Source organism: Phaenicophaeus curvirostris, chromosome 3 (assembly GCF_032191515.1).
Source record: "Phaenicophaeus curvirostris isolate KB17595 chromosome 3, BPBGC_Pcur_1.0, whole genome shotgun sequence".
Lineage (NCBI taxonomy): Eukaryota > Metazoa > Chordata > Aves > Cuculiformes > Cuculidae > Phaenicophaeus > Phaenicophaeus curvirostris.
This window is the reverse complement of record NC_091394.1, coordinates 399,684-424,487: the sequence shown is the minus strand read 5'-3', so window position 1 is coordinate 424,487 and position 24,804 is coordinate 399,684. Positions and strand designations below refer to the sequence as shown.

Here is a 24,804-nt window from a genome sequence, read left to right as displayed (position 1 = left end):
GGTTTGCTATCAAACCCCAAGTTTCTACGCTCCATTGAAACCTACCTGCCCGAAGCCCCTTTGTTTCAGAAAACAGCAGTTCCCCAGCCTTACATGAGCACAGCTTTGGAAAAGAGAGATCTCAGAAAGCAGCAGTGCTATTACAGATACATCTCAGTGTTGCACCATACTGTCTTCCAGGGAAAAGAGAATCTTTGAGTATAAGAGGCTGGCAGGGCTTGAAGGCTACACCCTATTAGCAAGCACTGATCCTACTAGAAACCACTGTTTATTCACTCTTGCTGAGGGCTGAGTAGAAATTAAATAGGGTGGGAGCATCCTTCTAGAAAGGGTTTGGAGCTGGGGTTGGGCAATCCCCAGGGATAAAACCTGGGAAAGGCAGTGTGGGGTGTGTGCTTGGGAGACGAAAGCCAAGTCCCAGGATGGAAGATGGGGCAAATACAGCCACCAGAAGAACCAATCAGCAACAAAATAAGGCCTGACAAGTAAATTATTCCCCATGCATCCTGGCCTCTTTTCCTAAAAAGTCACAGAACCATAGAACCATTTGTTTGGAAAACAGATCAAGTCCAAGCATACCTGTCCACTACTAAACCACATCCCTGAGCACCTCACCCACCGCTCTTTTAAACACTTTCAGGGATGGTGACTCAATCACTTCCTTGGGCAGCCTCTGCCAGTGTCTGATAACCCTTTCAGTGAAGATTTTTTTCCATTTAATTTGAACCTACTCAGGCACAATTTGAGGCCATTTCCTCTCATCCTATCGCTCGTTACTTGGGAGTAGAGATCAACACCAGCCTTGCTACAACCTCCTTTCAGGTAGTTGTAGACAGTGATAAGGTCTCCCCTCAGGGGTGTAAATATTAGAGAAGTAAATGTAAAATTTAATTCTGTATACGTGGTATTACCTTCTCCTTAATAACTTTTAGCCTTTTTCATCACATTTATCCTGCAACGCCAAATATTTTCACTTCTCTCTTTACCCAAACTGCAAGTCCTGATTTCTAAAGGCATTGTTATAACATAAAACAAAGAAACATAACATTAATTCATATTTTTTTACAGTAAAGGAAAATTCATAGAATACCAAGTCAAACGGCCTGATGGTGTTAGAGAAAAACCAAGCAGCAAAATGTTAGACTAAAACTTCACCTCACGCTATTCACTCAAAACTCCACTGCCTGGATCATTTTTATGTTAATAAATCTAGGTTTTGGCTAATATTGCTCAGGTTTCCACTCAGCCACTGTACCTCCTTGGCTTCCAAAAGGGCACAGTCAAGTGCTTCAACAGCTTTGCATTGGTTTGGGCTTTACGCTTCCTCTCTTAGCAACATTAGGAAAAAATTCTTCACAGCAAGGGTCACTGGGCACTGGCAGAGGCTGCCCAGGGAGGGGGTTGAGTCCCCTTCCCTGGAGGGGTTTAAGGGCCGGGTGGACGAGGTGCTGAGGGACATGGGTTAGTGATTGATGGGAATGGTTGGACTCGATGATCCGGTGGGTCTCTTCCAACCTGGTGATTCTATGATTCTAACTTTAAGTGTTCAACAAAATGCATTTCCAGCCTGCTCCACGCGGCTGCTCTGACCCCCCGCCTGGCCTGCAGGGACCACAGCCAAAGGTTCGTGTCCCGTCTGCAGCAACACCAGCAGGAGCACTACCTTAAGGACACAAATGGCCCTTTCAGCAGGGAAAATGCCCTCAGCCAGCCATGGACACAGCCTGAATGTCATATGCCATCTCTTCTCTTAAAAAAAAACCCAAAAAAACCAAAACCAAACCTACCTGATTAACTGGGAAGAATTCACAGAAAACATATACTGCCAATGTAACAATCAATTTTCACCTCTTTTTAGTTTAGAACTTAAGGTTCTAAGTATTAATGTTCTCCATTCATAAAGTCTGCCTTTTTATTATAACTAAACACTGGAACGTAGCATATTTATAGCTAAGTTTATTGTCATATTCAGCCCCCAACTGGCAATTTGGCTGATTAAGTTGTATCATTCAAAGGCATCATGACATGTACCATTAAGAAATGGCAGATGGGCATTTCCAAAGAACCATCAGCTTTGCCAGTGCTAATGCTGCGGCTGAGTACTGTCTACTAAAAATGGTTACCAGAGGTAGCCTGAGAACCTATGTTCGACATCTCCATAAACAGGCTAAAGTATTCCCTCTCAAGACTTTGAGAAGGAAAAGTGTGACATTCCAGCAATGCACTACTTCAGACAATAATCTGATTAATACCATTGGCCGTGATCTTTGTCTAAACTTGAATTTTTTTTATCCCTGGCCTGTGCAATCCACAGTCTTTCATTTGGGCTCTGGATTAACTGTCACAAGAATAAGTGGATCATGCACATACAGCCAAGACTACACTTAGACTGAGAATTAAAGGACTTTTAAATGGAATTTAATTTAACTCAAATATTAATAAAATATAATTAAAAATTAAAAATAAAAAAATCCTTTCAGATCAGAGTAATAATTTTAGGATGGAGGTTGATATGAATGGCATTACATGATGCAGCAGCCTGCAACTCCAGGTCAGTGCAGGATCCTTTTCTGAGTCCGGTGTCAAGATGTTTCACAGGACACCATGCTACGGGATTCCTCTTGGCTTCTTTTCTGCCTTCCTCTGCCTTCACATTCATTAAGCTCCACGTGGCCTCACACAGCAAGACCACATTCTGGAAGAGAATGCTGCCTAAATTCTCCCTTTTTCCCCTTAGCAAGTGTGTACGCATGTACTATTTTACAGAATCAAGCAAATGGGAAAAACATTTTTTATTCCAGTCAAATAAAAATTTGAAAGGAGGAGCATTTAAAATACTAAATCCTTGGCTCATGAGAAATGCCCTGCTATTTAGATAAAAGCTGCCACAGTTCAATTAGCAAAGTACCTGTCCAGCTACAGATTAAACAGTCCTTCAAGCAGATGTTTGAAGAGAACTACCTGTTTTCTGGAGGTGGAAGGCAAGGAAGAAGAAAACCATGTTTCACCTACACAGCATTTGGGATCAAAACTTAAAATCCAGCCTCCCAGATCTGAAGAGCCACCTAAAGCATAAAGCACTGCTGTTCTAATCACTAATCTTAAGGACAACAGAAGAACTAGGGTGTTACCAAAAGCTATCACTCTCACATGGCACCTCTGCTCATGAATTGATTTTCACAGTCACTCACACTCCTGTAATTCTATTAAACCATTTAACCCTGCAGAGGAGACTTCCAAGCTGTGTATTACTATACTTAAAACAGTTTCGCTGAATGCTACCAAATGTAACATATTTAGATAGCAAGCTCTTTAAGACTGAGGTTATATCTTCCTCCATGTATTTTTGCTGAGAACACTATCTGCTCTCAGCAAATTGCACACTCTAAGTAAAATATCTCAGGGAATACAAAGGAATGTGATCTGTTACTATCTGTGTGCTGACTAAGGAGCATTGCAGAAAGCAATCTGTTTCTCCCAAGAACTAAGAGACAGTACGAGTTGTCCGTGGGTGACACAGTAACCTTGAAAATTCATAAAAGAAGAATGCATTTGTTAAGAAAATTGCAGAGATTTCAGGGAGGCCAGACCAGCTTCAAGAGGCAGATGAAAACAAAACTCAGAGGAGAGTGAGAAACCTCTGCTACATATTCAAGTTGCATTTTTTAAATGAAATGTTTATCTGTAATTGAAAATAATGCAAATAACGACAGCAGCAATGTGGGAGACCTGTATTAATGTATAAATGAGTTTTCAACTGCTTTTAATATTAATTATTTTATATACTTATTAGAAGGCATTTAAAACCTGTTTTGCTGTTTTACATTGAGCTTCAATTATAATTCTGAGGAAGAAGGCTATCTTCAGCAGCAGATAGCATTAAGTATATAACTGGTGTCAGTAAATTGCAGTTTTGTTCATAATAAAGAAAACCTCAAAGGGTGGTTGCTTTAGCTTTGTCCTATTTTTGATTATCCTTAACAATTACCTTAAATATGCTTACTATCTAAGAACGGCAAAAGGTTTCTTAAAATACTTGCGTACTGTGAAACAGAAGAATGGATGCTGTATTTCTGTAACATTAAAATATTCCTATACAAGTTGCACAGACATAGAAACATATGTCACACCCTCTAAAAATAAGATGTTTAAAGAAGGCTAGAGGGAACGTAATGGAGCAATACTCCAGCAAAAAGAGAGTTAAGACTTTAAACACATAAAGCTCTTAATCTATCCGTTATCAATTATCCCAAGAGCTCGACAGAATCTACTTAAACATTGAGAAGATAGAACAGTGCAGGTAGATTACTAACTTTAAAAATGTACATTTATTATCCAGGGAACCAGCAACAATAGAATCACAGAAAAGTAAGGCTGGAAGTGCTCTCATGAAGTCCATTCCCCTGCCCCAGGGCAAGATCAACTATACATAAACCATTCCTGACAGATATTTGTCTAACTTGTTCTCAAAAACCTTCAGTGACGGAGACTTTGAAACCCCCCGAGGCAGTTGGCTGCAGCTCTTAAATATCCTTACCATTAGAAAGATTTTCCTAACGTCTAACCTCAATCTCCCCACCACAGTAAGCCTGTCTGCTACTCTGTGCTCTATTCCCAGCAGAACTGGAAAACAGTTTCTATTACCTTCCTCTTTACATGAAATTTCCATATACTTTTAAATAGCTATCACATCTTCCCTCACTCTTCCATTCTCTAAACGAATAATGGCCAACTGGGTCACACACAATCTGCTGGAGCAATTTACCTGGTCTCCCATGTAATCCCTCAAGGAGCCTCTCCCTCTTCTGGAACCACCACCCCCACCCAAATCACCACATTAAGCAAAACAAGATGCAGGGAGAGAAGCCAAACTCAGCTACAGGCTGAGGAAGGTCCCACACAAACCAGCAGAAGTCACTGTGGAAGAGATGTGAGGTACTCGCACCAGAGAAGGATAGATGAGGAGAGGAAGGGTTGAGTCTACAAAAGAGGGGAATGGGCTTTTAGACAACCTGGAATTAAGTTGCAGTGAGTTTATTTGGAAGTGGGAGAGGCCTGGAAGCAAGAGAAGGATGAAGGAGAGTATTGAAAAGCAGAAAGATTACCAGAAGGGTAAGGAATCTGGAAGAGAAGTAAGACCAGATGGGGAGTGATGGAAGAGCCTCAGTACAGAGAGAGGGGATTTGGGCACTGATGGGGGAAGAGTTAGTGAGAGGTTAGGAAAGCATGAAACTCAGAACAGGAAATGTAACAGGAGTCCTGAGAGCCAAGGAGATACAGACCAGAGATGGAGGGCTGGAGAAGCTCTACCACACTGTGAACATGATCATCTCCTAACAGATATGTTCAGTTTCTGTGTTAATGCAGGGCTTGGGGAAATTGAGCCAAGCAGAGGAGTTGCTCCTTGGGAGTAACTTGGGCTCTCTAGATATGGCCCAAGGTCAAGTTTCATCAACAATGACCTTGAGAAATAAAGCTGCAAAGGATTATGGAAAGATTTGAGGCTGCCATCACTTCCACAGAGAAAGGTGTGAGGGAGAAGATACAAAGCTATGACAGAATGGGATCAGAAGGTGACAAAAAATAGTCAGTGCTAGACTGAAGGGCAGGGGCCCACTGCACAGAGCAACCTCTTAATATTTATTCTGGTCTCCATAGTGCCAGAACTAATAATCCCTCTAGCAGTGCTAAGGGTCACAGGGCAGGAATGCCTCCAAGTCAGCCCAGGTCTGACAGAGCTCCTGCTAAGGCAGAGCTAATAAAATCCTGATGGACCTAAGGTGACCTTGCAAGGTCAGAAGGCTTCATACACTGATTCCTAATCCATCCCATAACGCTTCTCTTGTCCTTTGATCATTCTGTATGTCCCTGTGCCACATGCTCCCCAGTGATGGACAGCTGATTTCAGGATCACAATGTTCTCCTAAACCTGCACTCAAAAAATACTCTGGTCAAGAAAGCAGCTAATTTAAAAAGTGAACCCTGGCTGCCCAAGACCCCCACGGCTGTTCCCTCAGCACTGACAGTGGCTGCAGCAGAAGGTGTAGCACTTCATGGCAACTAAGAAGTGTGCGAGCAAGGTGGTCCCTCTGGCCATCACACCGAAGCACCGCTGTATCACAGCCACAGCTTGCCCTACAGCTCAAGGCTTCAGCATAAAACCCCACTGCTTCATGGGAACCTAGGAAAAACACCTTCACAAAGTTTGAGAATTACTGCTCTATTCTGAAAAAGACCATTTCTTTCAATTCTCAAGGGTCATGTTGTGTAGACCTGTTGCCCTTTTTTTGGCTCTTCTCTGGATGCTTCCAATGGGCCTGAAAAACGCTGCTCGGAGCAGAAATAGTGCACCAGCCACATGAATGCTAAATAGACTGGAAAAATTATTTTGCATGTCTTACATGCAAACTCCTGTCCATGTATGCTAGCGTAACATTTATGGCATAGTATTGTTGATTCATAGCCGCTTTCTGATCTCTTGCAACTGCCCATCTGTTTCCTGCAGATCTGCTGCCTCACCAGTTATTCTACATGTTGATTTGCACAGCTGATTATTCCTGCCCAACTACAATTTAGAATTTGTCCTTTATGAACTACATCATGTTTATTTTAGATCAGTTCTCCAAGACACCACATTAATTTTGAATTCTAATCCTGTGCTCAGAGGGTTTACATCCTCTCCCTGGTTGGTGTCATCTGGAAATTTTGCATGCAGATTCTATCATCTAACTCATTAATTAAAATTGTGAACATTTTCAGGCAATCCAGGGCAGAATCCCACTTTGACTATGAATCACTAGCAATTATTCCAAGAACAACATTCCAGTCAACTGTGTACCCACCTTGTAACCCATATTGCCACCTAGTTAATGAAAGGGTAAAAAACCTTCAAAAAATCAAGATATACTATTTGTCTAATTTCAGGGAATAATTTCAGGGAAATGAGACTCCACTGACAAGGTATCGTCTGAAAAAAAACTATGCAAATTCATTTATCATGTTATTATCCACAGGCTGTTTATTAAAAAAAATCAGTTGATTATTCAACTCAAGACTTTTTCCCCCGAGAATTTTAAGATAAGCTATCTACTCAGGAAAGTTTACATGTGTAGGTGCAGTGTTTGCTCTTTCACAGCTTCTTTGAACCTAGACTGTCCTACAAATGTTCTCCAGTGTAACCACTAATTGCTCAGACATTGCTTCAGCTATTTCACCCGACGTTGCAGAGATAAGTTAATAATCTCTAGCTTGTTCTAAAATACCTATCATCCTATCTTATTAGCTCATAATCAGTTCTATTCCTGCTTTAGCTGGAATTCTTTCCTTTCTCAAGGCACGAGTCCTTTTCTTGCCACCTGGTTGCAGGTCATCCTTTCTGGCAAAGAATGATGCAAAAAAATGTCATGAACTACTCGGTCCTCTCTGCACCATCAGACCATGAGTTTTGGCATTACTTCTCAACTAATACTCCAGAAAAATCAGTCTTCCTCTTATTACTGCTGAGAATATAGCATGTTTCCTGGTTACCGTGTCCTTTATTAGCTATACTGTTTTGGGCACTGGCCTACCTGATTTGGCTCTTGCATTCTCCTAATGCTTTTTTTTACAATTAGTAAAGTACCTAGTAAAGTATCTAGTTTCCACTTTCTGTATGAGTTTTCATATCACGCAATTATGCCTCATCTTACACTTTTTATTGAACATCTTTTATTTGCGCTTTTTAATATTCTTTACTGTGACTGGAAAAGAAAAAGTTGGTTCCTTCAGAAATTGCCAGCTTTCCTGAATTTCTTAGGTTTGTTTCCCAGGCAATCTTCCCTATCACAATTCTTTGAGCTGAATGCAATTTACTTTCTTGCATACTATTGTTTCTGTTCTCAAGTTTTCTTTTCTCAACTTTCAAGATTGCTACCACTCAAATAACTTTTGCCACGATAAACTCAGTCATCCCTTTCCTAATCAAGCCTAGAAGCACTTCCCTCCCACTGCCTTTTCTACATTCTGTAATACTGAACCTATTAGACTTTCAAAATCTACTGAAATTAGTATTTAGCCAGTAAAGTGAAAAAGCTTTTACCGTAAACTATTGTTAGGTAATATATGACAAAGTGATTGGATGACCCCATCTTTTGGAACAAGAGCCATCTGCAAAAGAAGGGCAGCTTTGGCATCTGTGCCAGTAAAATGAGAGTACAGACAGGATCAAAGTATCTCCTAGCGTTAACTGTAAGCCTTTCCAGGTCACAGAGATTATTATTAGTGAGGTGGAAAGGAGGTTTATGAAATACTCCAGAGGTGGCTACGCAGGGGCATCGTCCTCCCAGGCTTCTTTTGCCAGCAGTTGTAAATTGAAATGATTACTCTGATTGTTGCAATAGCTGCAATCACTTAGCATGGCTAGATTCAGTGTTGACACTGCACAGGTTTCAGATATCAAAGCTTTTCCTGTACAAATTAGCTCCCTTCTGCATGTGGTCATGCCCTCTGTCACCAGCAGCTACTGTTTTCTCCTAGAGCTAAACTGGCATTCCACTAAAACAAAAGGAGCAATATAGCAAGGATCAGAGGAGTAACCTTATACACCTGCCATTACACTTTTATTGCAATTCTTAAATTAGCATAGCACAGTACAATAGATTTTTTTAAGAAAGATGTACCTACCCACCATCTACAGCTGAATGTATTATATAAATCTAACAAGAAAGATCTCCAAAAAGCAGATATCAATTTGATACAGTTGTAAGAAACTGAAATCCTTGTCGTCTTCTCATATAAACCAATGATACTGCAGCCTGCTTCCTTCAAAAGTCTCCTGCCTGTTTCCCTCACAAGCTTCCTGAATATATGGTACAACTTAACCCAGTGTTTAGCAATTCTTTAGTACAGCTACCAAAATCTTAAAATGTTTATTAACATCTTAACCCGAGGGCAACTCCAAAAGAATGTAAGAATTTCTTACAAGAGACCAAACAACCTTACCTTTATTAAAAGTCTCCAGAATAGGTCTGAATATGCTTGGTTGTCAGCACAATGTGGCTGTTGTCCTGGGTCCCCGGGAATCCTGGTTTCATCTCTCTGAATTTTGTGCAGCACTAGTTGCCAAGTCACCTCCACCTAGCAGAAGTCACACGATTGCCAGCTTTCTGACACCCTGTTGCACAAGTATCCTGATCACAGAGCCAACAACCCCTGCCTTCTGCAAGCTAAGGGACAGCAGATGCTGTGGCAGAAGAGTGTAAAGCTGAAAAAACCCCAATATTGCAAGAGTGCTGAAAGTAATAAGGTTTACAGCAAAGAGGAGAGCCACAGAAGGCAGAGCAGGTAAGACAAAGAATAGATATCCACACAGCAGGAATCTCTGCAGAGAACAAAGGAGTGGCAAAACCTCCTAGGGACGAGCTGAGGATGGGCAGAGAGCAGCAAGGAGGAAGATGCACAAACAGGACAAGAATGGCAAGGGAGACCTGTAGGAATGTGCTGTCAGCCAGTGACCCTGCAGTGGTCTCAGACTTCACATCTCCTGTCAACACAGGAACTCACATCGAAAGAAGTTTCCCATTTCCTCTCCTTCAAGACGCGTCTCACTGACATGTATGGAAACTGTGCTGTAAATCAAAGCAATGGGAGGCAACAGAGACAGTTCAGAACTGCAATACCTCTCCAAATCAATGTGCTGGGGGTGGACAACCGGACACAAAGCTACCGCCTCACTGCAGCCTGAAGAGTGGGACAAGCCTCTGAGGGCAGATCTGCTTTCGGAAAGGAAAAAGTGGGAGTCTGACCACAGGGAAATGAACATTTCTGCTGTTCCTTCCTGGAAGAGCACCTAAAACTGCAAGCAGCCCAGGGTAAAGCAGCCTGAGACACATAATCTTCCCAAAGATACAACCCACATTCCAGTAAATTTCTAAAGGCAAAAAGTTAAAATTGAAAAAACAAACGTCTCACCCATCACTAACTTTCACTGTGGTACTAAAGCATTATCTAATCCTACTAAAGTGAGAGGAATATCCAATCGATTTTCTACCCATTTCTTGCAGGGTCTCAGCTGCCCAGCAGGTGTGGAAACAAAGCAGAAAGATCTTCTGATCCCTGTTTCTTTCTTCCACTTCTCAAATCAGAAAGCAGTCCAGACAGGGAAAGCCCTGAAGGAACCCTAGTGGCCTTCACACCAGAGGGAGCTTTCCTCAGAGAGACACACCACCTTGGCACCTTCTTTCTCATTACATTATTTTCAGTGTTTCTACAAGGAAATGCACTGGGTTGAGGAGGAACAGTTTTAGTTTAAACCCTCTGGTTCTGCAGTTCAAGTGTTGCAGTGTGTGAATGGCGCAGGGAAAAAGGGATTACAAGAAGAAGGTACCTGGGAAGTTTTGTGCGGAGATGTGCGCTGGCCAAAAAGATAAAGTTCAACGTTGACACGTTTCTGAGAAGCTTCCTGATATGAACTGTGTCCTGTCAAGCTCCCATGCAGAACATAAGAGCAACTCAACAGACCATGTCTTATATTAACCCAGGAGGCCACTCATTAAGCTGTTGATAAGTACTTTAATGAGGAAAGCTGGGACATACCTTCCCTAAAGCTTGCGGCCACCCATTTCAGAGGGCCTGAAATACAAATGACCATGTTACTCCGTGTTAACCAAGTGTTGAATTGTTCCTCAAATGAACTGTTTTAAGATATTACTTAAGCTGAAAGTACAGCCAGGACCTATCCAATTTATTTTCTAAACACCAGTAAACTGTCCCAAAACTATGAACTGAACTAGAACAGTTTCCTTACCTGTGAAAGCATTTGTGGCCTGAAAACCAGCTTCCTGCATACTGCTCTCCCAGCGAAGCTTGAGATTCCCGTCTTAACCTGTCCTTACTGGAGACAATTGCTGATCTTGGAGCTCTCAAGTCACTTCCATCTTAGCTCATTTGAGTCCATTTCTCTTTCCATTCCTGTATTTGGCACCATCCAGTTCCCACCTGATCCCAGGTCTTTCAAAATGTAGGCAGAGAGGATCTGCACTGAATTCAAGCAGGAAGGGTTCGACAGTCCCATCAACCAGCCAGCCAGAGGATATGGGTCATGATGAATGTGGAAATGGAGCAAATCACCTGCCAAGACTTTATTTCCCTTTTACAATTAAGTTCTAATCCTCCGTTCATCCAGCACCATTTTTTCAGGTCTCGGCCAATGGTGATGTTCAATTGTTTCTCCGCTCTTGTGTTCCTCTCCCCTCAGGCACGCTCACTGAGAAATTAAAAAAGAAGAGATTATGTTTCCTGATGACCTGTAGCAACATTAAAATTAACAGACTCCAGGGAACAAAAACCCAAAACACATTATCAGGGATTGATTGTACACATTAAAGGAGATCTTCAGAAGGCAAATATTGCGATTTTGCTGAGATGCAAAGTGTGACCACACAGCTCTTTGAAGTGCAAAGAGGAACAGTGCTGAGGGTGTCATATGCATCTCTGAGAACACGATATGATTTACATTTCAAAAGCCATATTTAGCAGAGATGGGGGCAGCAATACAATAACAAAATTGCAGTTAAAAGGAAAATGGAAAAATACTCAACGCTTTCCAGTCTAGTCTATTCAAAACCACAGTGAGATTATTAGCATATCATATAGCTGCTGCTCTTCTTTTCTGGAGCAGCAAAAGGGAGTGCTGTCTCCCAACACTCTATATGCCGTTCTAAGAGTCCTCTGAGGTTAAAAATCTTTGTACGTCTGTGTTGTCGATTATCTGTTTAAAATCTCAATTGTAACACAGATGATGCAATTTGGATGTCTTCAGACATGCGGTAAGGTTAAAAACACCCACAGGCTATAAAGGAGAAATATAGTTAAGTTTTTCTTGGTCCTGCTATTTCTGCATAACACGGATACCTGCAGCTCACCGAAAATCGGACTTGTTGCACAACTATCTTTTGAAAATCAAGACACGTTTATGGGGTGAAGGCAAGGACTAGACAGGTACATGTTTAGTCAGATTATTTTAGAAATAAAGGAAGGAAGAAAGAAAAGAGGACTTGGAGGAGAACCCACTCACTCCCCATCCATCCTGTCCCTTCACGTAGTCATGCTTGGCTTGCTGTCTCCTAATTCAGAGGCACAGGCCAGCTGAAACTACGTCTGTGATGATCTTACAATCTGCTAATAGATTTTAGCTAATTAGTCTAGCCAGGGCTTGCATTACCAGATGGGACCCAAGGTCCAGCTCCTGGAGCCGCCCACATCCGAGGGTGCCAGTGTCGCTCTCAGTCCCAGTAACCACTACTTTGGAGAACAGTGCGAGACAGGGCTCGGCGGGCAGGGGTGAATAACCCACCACCCACTCCCCAGACCCACCTCACCCTTTACCCTCAACCTGCAAGACCTAGAGACTATCTTATACCCCAAAGAGTAAGGCTGAATATCCCAGATCCCAGACTGCAGAGAAGATTCTCTCGCTCCTTGCAGCACGTTCTGCTCTGCAGGCACAGCCAGCCGTCCCTCGAGGGCTGCACTACGGCCCTGTCTGGACAGACAGAATGGATCCATCCTCAGGTGTGTCACTGCAACCAAGCGAGCCCGTCACCCGATGAACGCCACTGTCCTCGAAACACGCTGAATCAAAGCCAGCTGCTAACAAAGACGAACCCTCTAGCATAACCACATTGCTGCTTGTCCCCCCACACCAATTCTGTTAAGACAGTATTACTGAAAAACATGTTTTTGTCTCAAAACACAGCACAGGAGTGATTGATTGGTTACTTGTATTCAAATCCAGTCATTTGCATTCAAATCAAGTCAGGTTACAGAACAGATGTAAGACATTTTCCCCATTTCTTATCCAAATATCTCAACTTCACAGGAGAGAAAGTAGAAATGAATGAAAAAACAAAACCTAAACCAAAGCCCTTACATGTAGTATCATCTACCTGAAAAAGACGCATAAAAAAATTCAGAATAGTGTTTAAAATGCTATTATTCCTGAATTTCAGCCCTTTGAAGTGGTTAAAATAACCATTTCATATGAAGTAATTTTATTCTCAAATACACACAACTGAGCAAGTATAATATACATATACCATGGCACATATTTCTCTTGGCTGACTTTTCTCTAATGAGTACAGATAGATGCTGGACTCATTTCCCAAGCTTTTTCTCTAGAGGCCCAAGTTTCTTCTATATTTATAAGAACAGATTCATATTTGCATTCACATTTTCAGCCTTATGGCTTTTGATTTTGGTTTACAAATCTACAATTTTGATGCCTTCTATTTTCAGCATTTTAATTTCTCTCCCCATCTTAGAGATGCTCAAGAGATGTGCACCACTGCCTTAGCATCCAGGGAAATTCTCTTACTGTTACATGCACTTATCATGCACTTCCAATTCTTATAAGAATAAACTACATTTACCTTTTTTGAAAAATAATTTTTTATTAAAAGAATAATCACTTTCCACATTTTCAACATTTCTGCTAAACAAGTTAAGAACCCAACAATGCTGAAGGAACTCTACAGTGTAGGCAACCACTGCTCCTTCAGAGAGAAAGATGTAATTTTAACATTACGGGACACTGAAACACTTAAGAGAGTTCATTCAGAGCTTAAAATTTAAGAGGTAGTGCACTGCATCAGGTTTAAGTCCTCCCCAAAGGCATAAAGTGAAAGAAGACACTGATATCTCTTGATTGCCCTAAGTGAGCATTTTCTGTCACTGGACAAGCACTCTTTTCCCTTGGTGGATAATAAGCTTGGAGGCGGCCAGCAGGACGCGAGTAAGGAAGCGGAGTAGGTTGCCAGGGCCAGCCTGTGCCGGGCTCAGCACGTGCTGGGCCTCTTCACAATTCATAAAATTCAGTACTTATAAAATGCTTCACACTTATAGCTAAGCAGGCTATGAGTATTTTCAACAGGCAGACCTTCCATCAGTTACATTTGCACAACAATTTCAGGTCTCTCAGATTTCGAATGCATCCAGGTGAAGATGACAAAGCAGCCCAGCCAATACAACAGCAAACCAGGAAAATAGCAAATTCCATTTTTTCACAGCACATAAAGCCATGACCTTTCTGCTGTACTTTACATTATCCAGAAATTTTCCATTAAAGCTGAATTAATGTTTAAATAGAGAAGATTTGTGTTTGTTCCTAACAGACTGCCATGTTTGCACGGACAGAATGGGTCAGGACCTTTGCTGACACGTTCTGGCACGGCTCAGCCAACCCCAGTGAAGCTGTACTTTTATAATTTTATACCAGTGGGGTGCAGAAATGTCAAACCAACCGACTTAAAGGAATGAAAAGGGGAAATACTCATCTGAAAAAGAGGGAGGAGAAGAAACAATACAACAGACTACAATAAGGTGTGTTCTTCAATGTCACTACTGTATTTTTCACAACCTGCAGTGATCCTGGTGGAAAGACGCCCCATTATACTGATCAGGTAGCAAAGAGAAAATGTAGACTAGAAAGAGTAGAGAACTTCTCTTTGTTCCATCCATTACCTCATTTCCAATTGCAACAGGAACTCTTCTTCCACTTCTGCTTTCATTCATCCACAGCAATGTTAAGAGAGTCTCAGAAGCAAAACAAAGCAAAACATTGTGTTTTATAAATATGAAGCTGCTCTATAAAGATTTTTGGCTACTATGTCCTTATGTGATTGAATACGTAGCAAAAAATCAAATCCATTTGTTTTCATCCTCTCCATTTTTCTTAGATTTGGTCCTGGGAAAGACATCCCCATCTGAACATCACTCAAATTTCAGACAGAAAATATTTTAATTATTTAACACCTTACGTGAGTTTTGTATTCTCATGGTAGAGGTAGTGAACCTGCTGTTCCTCTTTCCTAAACATGTGAAGATGCAATATAAAAGAGCCACTGTAAAAAAGAATCTGAGAAGAAAAAGTAGAAAATGAACGTCATTAAATCCTACAATAATACATTTTATTAAGTATTGTGCAATCACAAGTCAGGACCAGCTGGAATCAGGAAGAACTCGCACTGAAAGAAGAAGTAAAATACTATTTTTTCTGAGACTGGTATCTCTGTAATATCTTGAAAAACTCAAAAGCACTGCTGACATGTAAATGCTGCAGCTTGGGTTTTTTTGTTTGTTCTTTTTCCATTTCCTTTCACTATATACAGGCTGTTTCTCTGTCCTTGTGCTGTTGGTTCCCACGCAGGCATTAGGAACTCACTGGATGTGTTGCCAGAAGGTGTACAGCCATGGACACGTTTCCTCTGGTGTCCCTTGGCACAAGACACACTAATAGACGGCGTTTCACTAAGGTGTTTAACAGGAGTATCTGTAGAGTAAGCTCACACGTTCACAGTTTTTAGAAAGTTACCGAACAGCTTATGAGCTGTGGTTTAATTTAATTTAATCAAGAGAGGACTTCCTGCTTGAATTTCTAGCTTTCAGGTGAAAGAAATTTTAGAGGGGTGGGAGCCTGAGCTGCCCTGCTCTGCTGCCACCGTGCTCCCTGCAGTCGGGTGCCAAACAGGGTGAGACCCGCAGCGGGAGCTTGGCCACTGCTGGCACCGACCTACTCTGTGACTAAACAGACAGAAGCAACACGGCTGAGTGGGCAGCACGACTCTAGCTCAACAGGAGATTTAAGCCTGTCTCCAAATTCAAGGAAAAAAGTCATCTGACTAAGCCCAGGACAAGCACTGAACTATCCGCATGTTTAAACGCTTCACGAAAGTCGGGCCCACAGGTTAAGGCAGCACGAGCGTTGATACATATTTAAGAAGTTTCTGGCTGGAAAAACACTTTCAACATGTTGTTTCTATAAAAGGCTGTTTGTTAAAATACCTTTTAAAGTTTGCTAAAGCAATTTAAAATTAAGCATATGTGCACACACATAGCTCACCTCTCCGTCCCCTTTTGGATTCACCAAGTTTTTCAGGCTTCGGTTTTGCTTCTCATAGTGACTTCTAAATGAGATATATTAGTAACTACCAGTTGTACCTACTCTTTTTTAGATGGTAAGGCCTATGTTTTACTGTGTGATCTTCATTTATTTTACTTACTTCTGTCTGTAATCTGTCTTCCTTCCAAGACACCATTACTCCAGTGCTAAATGAATCCTGGCTCTTGGAAAATACTACGCTCCATAATTCAAAGACCTCTTAAAAAACTTAAGGCAACTTTCACATGAGATCAAACTGAAAACCAGATGTTTAAAATGTTTATCTAAATGCATCTTTCTCACACACAGAGAGACATCATTTGTTTTCACTGTCTTCAATATTTGTACAGGTCAGTTGTGACAGCTGCTGTATTTCACTTTCTTTGTGTATTTCAGTGACATACAAAATGAGTTTGCATGTTTTGTTACACATATTTATACTCCTACAAATACTTTCAGTTACTTTTCATCTTGTTTAGGAATAGCGTCCAAGCTTCTTTTTCCCTTTTTTCTGTTACAGCACTTGCTGAATTGGGGCAAAGGGAGGACACCCAACCCAATCAATGTGTGGTATTTCTGCATTAGCTGAAGCACGAAACAGGTCCTGAGAAGAGGGCATATGGCCAAACCCAAGCATCGTTTTTGATAGCCTGTTAAGAAAAATATTCTACGAAGCAAAATATATCCTTAATGCCAGCACACACTGCAAAAACCACTTATAAACAAGGCCCATCTTAAAAGAAAAAGGATGAATGTTTCAGTACAGACATTTCTCCTCCTCCTCCTGTTTATTTCTTTTTGGAGTGAAGTAACAAACTGAAACAGTGGAATAAAAATTGGTCTGTTTAGTAGCTTCGTGCCAAAGCAAATAGCCTCTGGTAATCAGATAGCAAGGCATATTTCACTTCAGGAAACCCTATAAAAAACTGATAACACAAAGAAGCATGCCACATTTCCTTTCATTAATCTTGTTAAGTGAAATAATTAATTTGGATCCTCTATTTTCTACCTCTACAAACAAACTAAAGGGCCATACATTTTAGTGTAGCTGTGCTGACAGACTGCAGTAAAACCCCGGTGGAAAAGTTTACCGAGATCTCCATGACAAGCTATTGGATTTGGATGAGATAATTATTGGGAGAAACTGTAGAAGCTGTGTTAAGCAGGGCAAGTGAGAAAACTGCATTGTTTATTTTTGGACCTTAATAAAACTATAATTACCAGAAGTTGTCAAGAGAAATCATTAATCACACTGCTCTATGAACATTACTAGCCAGAGAAAAATCTGAGCTCTGAATTTTATTTGCCAAAGTAACAAAAAGGTATTAAGAGTAGAATCCTGTCCAAATGAATCTTTTTCCAAAGCCAAGACAGAGTCAGTATTTGAAGGCTAGTAAAAACAAAATTACACTGAACAGATTGGAGAAAAGGTCACAAGTTTTTGAGTAGTGTTCCCATAGCTTGTATGAGGAACACACAGTTGCCAGAAAACCAAGGGGATTCTGCGTATCTCAAGATTTTGAGTATTTGACATCCAGCTACACTCCAAAGGTTGCTTAACATCCCTGTACATCACCTGAAAAATAATGGTTATGAGTTATAGCTGCAGAAACTGACCACCCAGATAAGGATAGGGAAGTTAGTGGTATAACTTCGCTGTGCCACATAGGATGCATAAGGAAAGAGGGAAAACACCTCAGGCAAACATAACACAGCCACTGTCGATCTGCTGTTAAGACCTCTATAAATACGGAGTCGAGCATAATATGAGAAACGTTTCTCTCTTCCTCGTTTTCCACAGCAACTTGTTGCTGCTTTAACAAAATGTTTCTTCTGGCTTCCTTTCTCCTCATTTTGAGAACCTACCACACAGATACAAGCAACACATGTTGCTTAAAAGCTCTCCATTTTCCACACGTGCATCATGTGGAAAGCAAGGCTCAGCCACTCTCAAGAAGGATATAGTACCCTACGCACTTGGGCCATTGTTATTAAGGTTGTTATTACCATATTTCAATAATTATCCATTTACGTGATGTCTGTATTATGCTAATATTAGATTAAGTTACTTGAGGTTAGCTTAGGGTAGGTTATGTCAGGTCAAGTGTATACGTCAACTCACTTAACGATGACATCGACTAACGATGCTCTGGTCAGAACCACACAGCATCGTTATGTGAAGCACGATGGGTATCTAATGAAACTAGCAAGTTTGAATTGTATCTCCATCATCATGCTACAACTGAGCTCTGAATTTAAGAGACCCGAACTATTGCCTTAACATGGTCTCCAGATACTCTGCTTTCCAGAGCATCAACTTGATTTTTATCCTGTGAATGACACTAGATAACAACTAGATTAATATGGGGCCTGCATCAGAAGCCATATCCAAGCAAAGGTTTTGCCTGAGTCCAAGATGGTTTTGCCCATGCCAGGCCAAGGGAAACTCTGCCTTATTACTAAATAACCCAGACAACACTGAAGAAAGAGCTCCCTCAGCATTTAAATGTGTGTACTTCTAAGCCCCACAATCCATGAGGCATAACTAATTGCCACAGTAATTATTAGTTACAACTAACAATACAAATTTATTCCAATTTTCAGCCTGGAAATGAGAAGAGGAACAAAATAGCAGTTTAGCATTTCTCATCTTTTTTTTTCTTGGACTTGGAAGACTGGACTTCGCTGTATTTGGGCATGTTACCCGATGTCTCTAGGTTTCCCATCCCACCAGCCAAGTAGATACAACTTCTAGCTGTAGAGTTTTGATTAATTTCATTTTGTTCTCAAGCAAGTATATCATTCTGCAAATCCAAACCAACTCTATTAGCATTGTAAAATGATGCCAAAGAAACCCTTTCAACTAAGTAAGAGGCCAGTGATTCTTTATTTCCAGGCAATACCAGCAACACACACCCTGGCCTCCTTTAAAAAATGTGTTGGAAAACAATACACAGAATAACTCACAAAATTCAAGAGGAGGGCACAGCTGGGAAGCAGTATCCTGAGGTGATCAGCTAAAACTCATTTTCCAGAGAACTACACAGTTCATTCTCTCAAATCCCTCATTACTTAACGTACAAAAGCAAAGAGGCTATTTTTTTCTTGGCCTTGAAGGACAGTTTTTTTACATAAACAAACTGCATAAAGGCATGGGAAGTAAATGCTGTTATCAGTTAAACCTGTGAAATTCCCCTAGCTGAGAAGTTCTTGTTTAGCATGGATATAAGAACAGAATTTCAACTCCCTCGCTTCAGCTGTAATTTGGGAAGCATTTCTAATCCGAATGGGCAAAAACAAACAACTCACCAAGATCATCGTATTGGGGCGGGGGGGGAAGGGAAGAGGGATGTGCCCTATTTTCTACCAACATTTTTTAATAACAGACATGTTTTCATATACCCTTGTCATATTTTAAAACCATTCTTGCTATGCTTATGTACAGTGTCTAGACGCAACTGAGCCATATAACTGCATACAAGTTAAGAAGCATGTTTGCAATGCAACTCTGACAGCACCTTCTTTAATAACCAAGGGGTAAAAATATTCTGAGTTTTTTGACTAAACAACTCAAAAATCGGTATTTTTACCAAGGAAAACTGGGCTGCTTTGATTCTCTCAAGCAAATAGCCCATTCAACTGTTCTCTTCTCCTACTATCCATGCATTCAGGGAAATCTCACCTCTCTGGCCTTGTTTTATGTTTCACAATATCCTTTTAAGTGAAAAAAAAACCAAACAACCCGTAATATTTACTTTCAAACACCCATAAGATTATAAGTGTGGTCTTTCAAGCCTACTTGCCAGTCTTCTCCCCCCGCAACCAATCTACCAATAAAGACAGGGATTCCTATAGGAAGGGTCTACACAGACTTAATTTATAAATAATTATGAATTGTAATTAAAGCTTCACAGCTACACACAGAAACACTGCAGGAAGTTCTTATTAGAAAAAAATAATGATCTCTGCAGAGGAACAATCATTATCTTCCTCATTCTGCCATGGAGTGGTAGCTTTGTTAACCTACCGACAGTCTTTACCATGAAAACAAAGAATACTTTGGCTTTTTTTTTTCCTTTTTAAACAAGTGGAAAATGTAATGAAAGTCTGACTTTGCGCCTTTGATAATTAAGCTTCCAATCCAATGGAATGTTTTTTAATAGGAGCATCTGCTTTCTGTGTTGTAGCCCTACAGCTAAGAAAGCTTTGGACTTATTAATAAAATACAATAAAGAACCAAACATCTGGGTGGGAAAGATACACGGAAAGGGAGAAACCATCTTCCTCTCAAAATACTCAAAAGATGGCAAACTCATCCAAATAAAATGCAGTTTTTCTGTTGAGGAAGCAGCTGCAACCAATGATGCTTACTATTCTTATTCCACTATATTCTGCCGCAAGACAAACCTATTTAGAGGAAACAGAGGGGAAAGCAGAAAAAATCCCACCTGTATTAATCTATACCACACAGTTAAAAGCTCCTGACAGTGCAACCCATTCCCATGCCCAAGGAACAGGCAGATGGATGTACATAAGTTCTTCCTGCTAACAGCGCTGGCAGAAAAGGGCTTCATATCAACACTTCAAATACTGAAAAGAGAAAATAAGACAAAAATAAAACAAGAAACACCAAGATCCCAGAAGAGTTAAATAGCTAGAATTTTGGATCAACAATTTCAGCATCTTATACAACACAGTTCATCATATGGTACCCAGTCACTCATGCATCAAGAGCAGAAACTGGGTTAAATACAAAATTTCTCAGAAACAAACTGAAACCTTGATTTTAAAACACTTCTAAATGTGCCAAACACTTTGGTACACTCTTCAAAGCTAATTACCATCAAACTAAATATCTGTGCCTTATATTTTTTTTAAATGCAAAATCGGTGGGGTGGCATGCAGCTCCTGCAAGTGAGTCTCACTTTCTGCAAGGGCACGCAGTATTTCTTCACACTGCTGACCGAAGGGAACACAGAAGTGTCAGAAAATCACTCTGAGGGGAGACGGTCACCTCAGAACCCAGAGGTAAACTGAAGCGTTCCACCCTGGCAGTGGTGCTCAGCCCTCACTGCGTTATCCCAACTGCATCTCAGAGGGGTCACACCCCATCCCCTGGGCTCACTGCCTGCCCTCCCACCTTCCAGAGCAGCAGACAGACAGGAAAGGCTCTGCTGCACAGCATATTCGCAAGCTACCAAGATTAAACCTCAATTACCTAGGCATTTTTCTGACTTTTCTCTCCTAACACCTATTAGCTTAACACTAATTGTCCTGGGTTTGTTTGCGCTGATTTTAAACAACATACAAGGAAACACAACTAAAAGAATTTACAAAATCTGTTCCCTAGCAGGATGACAGAATCAAAACCAAATCAAGCAACCCTGGCATGCTAATTCAGTACACATTATGGATTCATAACTGGCCATTTTCAAGCATGTATCTTTGCAATTTTAAAACACAACTACCAACAAAATGTGAAAGGTTTTGCTCCCGTTACATCATGTCATACATCAACATACATCGAGCTAGAACCCATTTTCTATATAGTGGGACTTCATGGCAAGATTGAAGCTCTACATTTACTTTTTTATTTAAAAACTACAGAACAGATTAAAAAAAAAATAAATCAAATATGCATTTGCAGACAGAACTATGTGGATTTTCAACAAACAACCAAACCAAATTTACCTTGTGGTCAGAAGCAAACATCAAAAATGCCAGCTCAGAGGGCTGTTTTAGTAACACTATCACTTTGGGAAACCATTTAAATAGCACAAACTTAAGAGCAGCAAAAACTGAATGCAGTTCAACTCCAGTTTCCAACTAAACGCCTTTTCTGCACACATATGCTTTGCCTTCCCTTACTCGGTTGCATAATATAAACCACCAAACTGCACTTACCACAAATCTGACAACGCCAAATTTTACTTGAAGCACATGAGAGGAGTGGGCCAGTGCGTGAGCATTTCATAGGGAAGTTAGTGCTCACAGCCAGAATGAACCTCCACCTCTAGAAGAAAGGGATCCAGTTTCCCAAACATCTTATTTTAATCCTCCATTGGAAAAAAAACCCCACACAAAACTGCTAAATTAAAAAAGCACATAACACTGTAAATATTTTCTAGCCTGCAAAATCTTTCTGTTCAAAGTCCATGAACAGTCGGATAATTAGTGACTTCAAGAAAAAAAATTATTTTTTACTTCTTAATGTATGAAAGTACATTCCTTCTCCCAGTTCACAGAGGAGCTTTCTTGCAGCCTCTTTATGTGACAGCAACATGCAAGGACCTCTCACCATTTTCACGGCTAAACAAAGTGCCTCTGAAAAATGTCTTTGTATTTGCGTATACACTTGTGTGTAAATGTGTATAAAGCCCTGCACGCAAACCAAGTCTGCGTTATATGCTCTTTTAGAGCACTTCATGGCATTAATGAAGACATTTTTCTGTTTAAAGAGAAAAACAATTTATGCTAAAATATTCACCTCAGAACAGTATAATTCAGTCCTCCTCCAGACACTTTTGCTGAGATTAATAAGTCAATTTTATCATTAAAAAGTGGAAGGGAGGCAGGAGGAGACTTACAAAAATATTAGGAAGTAAACATGCAGCATTCAAACTAAAATCTCGTAGTGCTACATAGAATCTTCCTTTGAAAATTCAGACTTTTCTCATTTATTTTAGTTAGCTGGATGAAAAATTCCCTATTTCGCTACTACACCCCCTGCTTTAGGAAAATACACATCTGGGAGTTAAGGCCAGATGGAGACATTTAGCTGCAGCATCACCAAAGAACTTCTGCTTATATTTGGCTTTGGAAAGGCAAAAAAGTCACCTGAGATAGGGGAGGGTCACTCTGTCTCTATTCCTCACTGGTTCTTGACTCCTTGGATGAGCTCATCAGCAAACCACAACCACCTATAATAGTCATTCAGTTCATGGAGAACTACATTAAGGTTATGGACACCACCAAAACGTCACGGCCCTCAACTATTATCCGAATGTATTATTCAACTGTAAATAGAATTATTTATTTCTGCAACCAGCAGAATCACGGCAGCAGTAAAATTCCAATTTTGTTTCCTCAATGAAGTTTTTAACTTCAAAAATTACTTACAATCTATAAAGTACAGCATAACACAGCTGCAAAAAAAAAAGCACCCTTATTATGGCAGCGAAACTGTAAAATGTAACTATTGCACCTATTTCCCTTGGGAATGCAGAAGAGGTTGAGCAAATGACCTCTGCTCACATCATTAAAGCAAACAAGGCCATTGCCATGAAATCATTCACTGTGCAGAAACTTTATAAGCTCTTCTATTATCTTTTATAGCTTAATTTGAGAACTGAGAATCTCTGGAGTGCTTTGCAGCACATTAATAAGAGACACTTTGCTTTATAAAGTTTATCACTTTTATTTTACTGCCTGCATTAGCTCATTGCAGTCAAGTTTGGGGTTTTCTTAAAAAAAAAACCAAAAACCAAACCAACAAATTTCCTAATACTAAGACTTGATTTTTTTCAGTGAATGATAAAGGTTGTGGTGGTTCTCAGGGTCTCTTTCATAGGACTGCTCTTATTTAATTTTCATAGCACTTTAAGAGCCCATTATTAATAACATTGCTGAAAAATTCTTCTCTGAAGCCATCAAGCATCACAGGCTTGGCTGTGCCCCTATTTCCCCTCCCTAAAATCTGTGGCCTCTGAAGTCTTTAGAGTGCTACCAGAAATTAAGGAAACAATATTGGAATGTCAGGCAGCAAACAATGGAGCATTCCATCTCCTGAGTATGCTTTTAAACTAACTCCAGCGTTTCACTTAAATACTTGACAGCTTACATCAGTCTTTATCCAATACCTACAGTTTGAACATGATCCAGATTCAGGTACTTGAGGGGTTTAAAGACACATAGGCAGAGGAGGCCACAATGATACCAGCAGCTTCACCAGCACCGTAATGTCCCTCGGGGTGTGATCTTTTCCATTTTCTCTAAAAAACCCCTCTGTGCCAGCAAATGTGCCACGGCAGCCGTATCAGTACAAATGTCCATAACTGAGACGGCTTATTTTAGTCCCGGAGGCACCACTTTGCATGGAGTCAAGTTACCCTTCAGCTTTCCCAAGGCTGGTGGAGCCAGCTGTACCAGCAAACCCCTCCTGGGCACCAGTGCCCAGATGGGAAATGTGGGTGAGACCTGGCTCCCCACCAGACTCGCACGAGGAAGGAGGCACGGGGGTATCATCCGTGGAGACGATGTTTTGAGGTCCTGCCCCGAAGATGGCCACTCAGATGTGGAACACAAGCTGTAACACGGCGCAAGGCCCCTGGTCAAACCTGCACATGATGACTACGGCACTTCAGAAGCAACACTGCAACGCTTTTACGCCTGCATCTCCCTAACGCGTGACGCTGCACGCTCCTGGTGCATCTATGCAGGGTGCCCAACTGCCAGGTCTGGGCCTAAATTTGTCAACAGATTATTTCAAACAAATCAAGAACATGAAGCAGTTTTGAAATCATCCTTCACTTCGTGAGCAAGTACTGACTGGCAGCACTCTTCTGCGTGTTTTTCTTCCTTAAAGTACATAAATTGTGCTGCATCCCAACTCGTTAAGTATGTCGAGTACAAGAAGGGACTGGAAGCACGGGTAGGTTTGCTAGATCAAAGGCAAACAACTTTTTGTTTGTTTAGAACAGTGAAAAGAATTATTTAAAGTTAGATTTATTCATAGAACTTATTTCAACAGGATTTATTTACTCCATTAGTTCTAAAAACCAACTACTAAGCAAATAAATGATTGCTCAAGTATAGCTACGTGCAATTAGTACTTTCCATTTAGTTTCCAGAATATTACCTCACTTCTAAGTGTAAAAAAGCCCTATGATATT

The 24,804-nt window shown here is 40.7% G+C and overlaps 1 protein-coding gene across 2 annotated transcripts in view; it reads right to left on the bottom strand.

Annotated features, from left to right (window-relative positions):
- Positions 1 to 24,804, bottom strand: part of LDLRAD4 (low density lipoprotein receptor class A domain containing 4) — a 211,917-nt gene that overhangs the window by 169,259 nt on the left and 17,854 nt on the right. For both annotated transcript variants that reach the window (XM_069853253.1, XM_069853252.1), the window contains one exon: positions 10,784 to 11,242. In XM_069853253.1, the coding sequence (XP_069709354.1) occupies positions 10,784 to 10,823 (40 nt within the window). In that variant the 5' untranslated portion in view covers positions 10,824 to 11,242. Of the gene's footprint in view, positions 1 to 10,783; positions 11,243 to 24,804 lie in introns of those variants that run through there.